At 34.0% G+C, this 7,022-nt stretch overlaps 2 protein-coding genes across 2 annotated transcripts; both read right to left on the bottom strand.

Annotated features, from left to right (window-relative positions):
• Window positions 1-654: 654 nt before the first annotated feature.
• LOC139847209 (protein XAP5 CIRCADIAN TIMEKEEPER) lies at window positions 655-3,510 on the bottom strand. Its single transcript, XM_071836850.1, has 12 exons — window positions 3,223-3,510; window positions 2,929-2,994; window positions 2,773-2,837; window positions 2,564-2,679; window positions 2,396-2,474; window positions 2,214-2,290; window positions 2,063-2,124; window positions 1,825-1,956; window positions 1,656-1,709; window positions 1,499-1,564; window positions 1,270-1,344; window positions 655-1,017 (listed from the first exon to the last, which is right to left on the bottom strand). The coding sequence occupies exons 1-12, from the start codon at window positions 3,385-3,387 to the stop codon at window positions 967-969; spliced, it is 1,008 nt and encodes a 335-aa protein (XP_071692951.1). The 5' UTR covers window positions 3,388-3,510; the 3' UTR covers window positions 655-966.
• Window positions 3,511-4,733: 1,223 nt separating this feature from the next.
• On the bottom strand, window positions 4,734-6,544 carry LOC139848226 (type III polyketide synthase B). Its single transcript, XM_071837955.1, has 2 exons — window positions 6,418-6,544; window positions 4,734-5,728 (listed from the first exon to the last, which is right to left on the bottom strand). The coding sequence occupies exons 1-2, from the start codon at window positions 6,497-6,499 to the stop codon at window positions 4,734-4,736; spliced, it is 1,077 nt and encodes a 358-aa protein (XP_071694056.1). The 5' UTR covers window positions 6,500-6,544.
• Window positions 6,545-7,022: the final 478 nt, after the last annotated feature.

Genomic DNA, 7,022 nt, shown 5'->3' with positions numbered 1-7,022 from the left:
CTTTAATGACACTTGATTCCGTCAAAAATCTATCAACTAGAGTTTTGAGAAAGAACCTAGAAGTTGAGAGTATTATCAACAAGCCGAGAGAAGTACAACTTAGATGGTTGGTCGTGTAATGTGCTAGCTACGTATAGCATCAATTAGGGGAGTAGACATTCACTGTTAATAGAGTAAGGAGATCAGGTAAACGTACACATATATGGAAATGGAATGATAGACTAAAGTTCGACATGATATAGCTTTTATGGACAGAGGATCCAAGTGATTATATAAATTTTTGAAAACTGGAATTAGAATACATAAGGTGTTTAAACATATAAATTTATTTAGTATCAAGGCATTTGACACATTTTAAAGGCCGGAGGTCCTCTCGGAAGCGATCTCTTTATCCGTCGAATAGAGAGAGGGATGACTTTCTCTACTTTTGAGAGTGTTCGACTCTGGATAGAGAACTGACTTGTCTTTATTCTCGGATAGGGGAAGGATTGTCGACATCTCACCTCCCCCATACACCACTTATGTGGTATTGGGTTTTGTTGTTGTTGTTGTTGCATTTGACACATTTTAACGAATCTTTTAGCATCTCACGATGTATACAAATCTGTTTGAAAGACAGCTCATGTTTACCATTGAAAAAGGAAATATAAATAACATGTCCATCAACCATATCCTGGAAACTATGATGTATGCTTTGCAAGCATGCAGTAAAAGTAGCATTTGGTAGATTTGAACATCTCAAACACCAAAAAAGATGAAACTCATAAAAAGTATAGTCGTATCATCTGTAGGGTTAATATTCCTGCATACTAAATATTTAAGAGAGCGCGAATTGCTGCTAGAATCTTGCAACAAATAGTGTGAAATTCAAAAGCAAGCGGGAACAAGTAACAAACAGAAATTTGACATAAATCTTAGAGAACATAAAACACTCGTTGAAAGGCTAAGATAACCTTAGAAAGCTAATTAGTCCCCATGGATAGTGTACCTCTCCCACTTCTTGGTTGGATCATATATCTGCAATTGTAGACCACAAAGCAACACAATAGTTAAGTGTGATAGTCTATTTGAATGTAGAAACTCTGTTTTTCGCTTTTAAAATAAAATCGCAACCTAATTTATTAAGACCATATTATTAAACCATATTTACCTAATCAAAGGTTATATCTTATTATCAAATGTCGAGTAGTTTATAGTGGAATGATTCAGCCGTATTCACTTTATCAACATAAACAATAGAAAACAAACAAAAAAAGGAAAAAAGCGTACCTCCCATCTTGAAGCAGGAAATATGTGCTTGTTCTTCTCGTACCAGTGCCTCTCAACGACTTTACCAGCATGGGACTATCAAATAAGGGCAATAAGGTGAGCATCAAAATCAACATAAAATATAAATTTAACTATTTAACAGACATAAATTAACAAATTTAGTTGTCTAAACATAGTTATACAATTACAATAATAGATTACAATAACAGCTAACTAAAAAAACTATAACCTCATCCTTCTCTATGGTTGCATCTGCAATTGTTCGAACATCTTCATGCACATCAAAGTGGAAAAGCTGTGAATATAAGACAAGTGTCCATAAGTTTATTGAAATTAGTACACAATTCATACTAAAGAAAAATATTAACAAAGAAAGTTAAACATACTGGCCCACTTTTTCCTCTAGCTTTGTTCACAATCAGCTCATAGAAACTGTGTTGCTGAAAATACACAACCATTTTAAGATCAAAGAAATAGGATATTATAAATTATTAATTATTAATTCTCTAATAATAAATAGAAAAATCAACATTGTGCAAATAAAAGACTTCATACATGTGGAATGATGAGATCTTCTTTCACATATAAAAGGTTCTCAACTGAAGTTGTTCGTATTTCACGAAATTCAGGTGCAAGTTGCTGCTGCACAGCTCGTAGAAACTCACCAATCGTATCCCCTTTACGAACCTAAAAAATCATCCAGTAAATATTGATCAGCTGTTTCTGGTAACAATACATAATTATAAAAAATAAAAAAAAATAAAAAAAAAAAAAAAATTTGCGTAATACATGCCTGCATCACTCGTCGATGACCTGCACCATCCCAATAACTGTACGTGATTTCAAGAGCCTCATCTGCAATTTAAATAAATAAAAAACTCAGAAAATTGCAGGTTATAACAATTACATACATTATTATAAAAGTTCATAAAATATTATATTACTTTTAATTTGCTCTTGCTCACGTAACCATTGTTTCCGCAACCGTTCACGCTCGGCCTGTTCCTCTGCCTCCCTTTCACTGAAGGAGTATGCTTCACACCAACATGGCGACAACTAATCAGCTTATAGAAACCACAAATAAAAAAATCTAATTTTTAAAAAAAGTTAGAGAGATATGCTAAACCTGTCGGGTAAAAAGCTAGTTTCTACTGTCGGATCTTTGCCAAATCCTCTTCGGCTAACGACATTTGCTTCTTTATTTTCTGGATACACAAAAACACACAAAGTTAACTAGTAGCCAAACGATGCAGTAACGAACTCGTAAAAATTTAGAAAACAAAACTATACTTACTCTCTTCCGCATCCTCTTCTTCCTCTTCTCCATTCTCGATTTCTTCCGAAAAAGAAAGCTTTGGGTTAGCCTTAATTTTCCGCTTTTTCAGTTTTTGTAATTGAAGTTCCTCCTCCCTAAAACATGATACAAATAAAATTTAATATATATAATCAACAAAAGATGATAAATATAAGTATATAACTACTAATGATGATATATATACTGACTCTTGTTGTAGCTTTTGAAGTTTCTCTTTCTCTTCTTCTTCAATTTTCGTTCGAATATTAACCCTCTGTATTACAAATATAAACAGAGCATAAACCACAATTCACATTTTTTTTTAAAAAAGAATTAAAGAAAAATTATTAAAATAAGTGATCCACCTTCTCAACATACTGCTCCCTTGTAACCAGCCCAACAGTTTCCTTCTTAAACGCAGTCTCAAGAATCTAATCAAATTAATTCAAAATTAAAATATCTCATAAGCAACTAATCAACAATAGATAAATACATACACAAAATTAGGTTAACTTGTGAGTAAATAAATGAAATTAGGGCACGTTAGAGCTGCTAGCTAATTTAGGTTATATTGTAAGTAGATAAAAATTAGTGCACAGCAACAATTTTAATAAATATACAATAAACAGATTGATATTAATTAGAAGAAAGGTGCTTACTTCGGAGGTACCGGATCCGAATTGAAGAAGACCGGATTGGGCTTTAGCGTTTTTAGATTTGAGTTCTTGGATCTTTTTTCGTTCAGCTTCTCGTTGTTTCTCGAGTCTTCGGATCCTGACGGAGTCTTGGGCGGTGCCCACGTACCCGTCACCCATGCCCGACATCTTCCTTTCTAGGTTTCAATTGGTGTTCGCCGGAAAAATTGTGATGAAGGTTGACGGGAACCCGGATTTGTCAGTTATGTTTTGGGGCTATTTTGTTTGGGTAAGTTTCTGTTTGGCCCAGGTTTTAATTAAGAAAAAAAAGGTAAATTGGTCCAGGTTTTAGTTCTTTAATAATTTAGTGCAGTGATATTTCCAATCTTATTTTGGATAGAACCACAATAATTTCCTACAATCTTCCGGGAATACCCTTAAGTAAATTCCAACATAAAGCTTGTACAATACATCATTTAAGGGTAAATTAGATATTTTAAGTGGATCTATCAATTTAAGGAGTGGATATATCATCAGCCCTTTAATAATACCAGTATTTCCTAAAAAATTTGAAATTGCCCGACTCTTATTTTTTTTATTATTTTTTTTTGACAAGAGTTAGTTGGGATCACCCACGAAGAATTAACCACCTACGCGATCATCTTTCGCAGTTGCTATCTGACCACATGCACCACACACGGTGCATGCTGGGTCGCGCTTGTACGTGGTGCTTTGGTCATAACCAACTACGCTTTGTAGTAACCCGGAACTCGCACAAGCACTACGCACTGAGCTTGTTGCTTGTTGCGTGGTACGAGTTGCAAGTAGGGATGACAATGGCTACCCGATTCATTGGATATTCACCCGATGCACCCGCTTCGTGATGGATATGAATGAACCTAAATAAAAATATGGATACGGATGTAAATCTTATCCGTACGGATGGACTCTAACAATATAACATTGATTTCGTACTAACTCCAAATGAACGAGGGTCTAACGTTTATGCACTAACCGTCTAAGAAGTAGAAACAATGGGCAAAAGATGATCAAAACATAAGGTACAATAACCAAATGGATAGGCACTAATGATAATTTATGAAGAGATCATTTTGTGCTCTATTTGTTATCATTGCAGTGATATTGGAGGTCAAGTTATTTTATGTCTGCCTTACAGAGTCATCTAACCCGATAATCATAGGATTAATTTAGTCTTTTTACACATTCTTACCTTATGATGATACATGTTCAGGTTTTAAGTATTTACCTTCCGGCTTTACGGGTAATGATTGATTATTTAATATGAATTGGTGGATAGCTGTAAATTTGGTAATAAAAAATTGTAAACATTATTCTAAGGGTGAATTTTGATCCCATTTACAATAACAGATGAGCAAATTCGTTCATAAAGAGACTATTATTTGTAATATCTATATCTATAGAAATTAAATTAACCGAACTTAGTTCCAAACTAAACAGTAAATAAGTTACTAGGCAATTCAACGCAAAACCTTTCGGAACCAGTTTCGAATATCTTACACAGTTAAGTTCCTGGTAAGAATCCCTTCAAAAGTAACACCAGGCCCAAAAGCCAAAATCAGGCCCAACTCAAGCCCACCATCTTTCCCTTCATTCTTCCTCTTCAAACTATCTTCTATCAAATACTCCAACACATAAACAATAGTATTACTACTTGCATTTCCATAATCTGCCAATGCCCTTCTACTTGCACTCAACTTTTCAGGCCATAAGTCAAATTTCTTCTCAATTCTGTTCAATATAGCCGGTCCACCAGGATGCACAGCCCAAAAGAAATCATTATAGCACATATTTTTGGACCCAAACTGGCCCAATAACTTGTCACAGAACCCCTTTACATTATTCTCTATGATTTCAGGGAGTTCTCTATCTAATTTGAAGCTGATTCCTTCTTCAGTCAGTCTCCCATCAATCACCTTTTCGGTATCAGGCAAGAAATTCTGTATGGCAGTATGCAACTCCAACAACGGGCTTTCAGGCCCAACGGGCTTTGACCCAATTATCATGGCACCAGCACCGTCTCCAAAAAGTGCCACCCCAACAAGGTCATAAGGCCGGTCAACACTTGGAGGTTTGTACCCAATAATAGTAGTTTCTGATGTTGCTAACAAAACTCGACTTCCTGGATTGTTTTCGGCTATATCTTTGGCAACACGAAGCCCGGCTACACCTCCTGAGCAGCCCGAGAAGTAAAGCATGACACGGTTCGTGTCTGGGCTTAGCCCAAGCCCTTTAGCTAAGTAAATATCACCTCCCGGGAGTCGAGCTTCACTAGAGGAAACATATACCAAGTGGGTAATATCAGAAACGGGCCGTCCCCATTTTTTAATGCAAGCTTGTGAGGCTTCAATAGCCATTTGTGTTACAGCCTTGTTGCATATATCAAGCCTTTGCTTCACTGTTGGGAGGCCTTCAAGTGCTAACTCAGGGTACTTGTTGAGTATCTCTTGTGACATAACCACATACCTTGTTTTCACAGTTGTAGTTTTGCCTATTATATATACAAATTAAATAAAAAAAATCAGAAGTAACATTTTTTGTATGAAGCCGAAATGGGCCAAGCTAAGCCCGTTTGGACCCATGGTAGAAATCACTACTCCTAGCCATTTGGTTCATATATATATATATATATATATATATATATATATATATATATATATATATATATATATATATATATATATATATATATATATATATATATATATATATAAATTTAATACAATAATATAATTTATACGTAAACCAACACTAATAGCCATATATATATATATATATATATATATATATATATATATATATATATATATATATATATATATATATATATATATATATATATATATATATATATAAATTTAATACAATAATATAATTTATACGTAAACCAACACTAATAGCCCACTGATTAGTAACTTGATCCTTGCAATAGGTCCCATGTTCAATTAAAACTCGTGGTGGTAAGGGTTTGGAAACAGTCACAGATTAAACTGTTTAAGCGTACACTAGAGTAAAAATATTCGCCCTAGGGTAACCCGAACTGGGAAACTTTATCGCTTTATACATTATTCAAACATTATTGTAATTATAATTATAAGTAAAATTTTTTTTGTAAAAACTTGTTAAAGGGATGTAGAAAACCAAAAAATATATAGGAAAAGATGAAAAGACGGATTTTACATAGTCGGGTGAGCTTTCGTTTGAGTTCAGGGTCATCACAATTAGTGTCTCTAAAATAACCATCAACAAGTAGATCCTGCATAACAAGCTGGTGAGGAAATGCTTTTCCAAGAGCAAATATGTTAGCTTTTTCGACACCAGCAGCCCTCATTTCTTCAACTGTCATTCTTTTGCAATTTAAAGAAACGTACAATAGATTACAGTTAAGAGTGTGAGAGTTGATGTTGATAAATGTTGGTTTATAACTTTATATAGATACACAGGAGTCACATTATTTAGGCCGAGGATCTATAGTAAAATTGTTCAAGAGATTAAAGAAGTGTTGTTATGGTTTTCTTTATAGTATTATGGAAAGGTTAGTTGAGAAGTAAGAAACTCATGAAGTCATGCACTTAAAGAGTAAGTATATAGCAGGTCACTTTAAACTATGGGCTTATTAAATTTGAAATGTGTTTTTGGTATGATCTATATTCCATATAAAGGAGTATTCATTTTTCATTTATAATTTTATATAAGTATGATAATCATTTTTAAGATGGTTTTGGTAAGGTGTTCAGAAAGTGTAAGAAAAGACCCATGCTATAATCTATGGTATAACCTCACTG

Source organism: Rutidosis leptorrhynchoides, chromosome 5, assembly GCF_046630445.1.
Source record: "Rutidosis leptorrhynchoides isolate AG116_Rl617_1_P2 chromosome 5, CSIRO_AGI_Rlap_v1, whole genome shotgun sequence".
Lineage (NCBI taxonomy): Eukaryota > Viridiplantae > Streptophyta > Magnoliopsida > Asterales > Asteraceae > Rutidosis > Rutidosis leptorrhynchoides.
The sequence above is the reverse complement of the archived record's forward strand: the minus strand, read 5'-3'. Positions and strand labels throughout refer to the sequence as shown.

Bases quoted from the DNA above. Each gene is read 5' to 3' on its own strand.
- LOC139847209 (XM_071836850.1), bottom strand. From the start codon at position 3,387: ATGTCGGGCATGGGTGACGGGTACGTGGGCACCGCCCAAGACTCCGTC. The intron at 2,291-2,395 runs GTTTAGCATATC...ATACTCCTTCAG, and splicing joins ACTAGCTTTTTACCCGACAG to TGAAAGGGAGGCAGAGGAAC. The intron at 1,710-1,824 runs GTATGAAGTCTT...GTGTATTTTCAG, and splicing joins AAGATCTCATCATTCCACAT to CAACACAGTTTCTATGAGCT.
- LOC139848226 (XM_071837955.1), bottom strand. From the start codon at position 6,499: ATGCAGGATCTACTTGTTGATGGTTATTTTAGAGACACTAATTGTGAT. The intron at 5,729-6,417 runs GTAAAATCCGTC...TATATATAATAG, and splicing joins ACGAAAGCTCACCCGACTAT to GCAAAACTACAACTGTGAAA.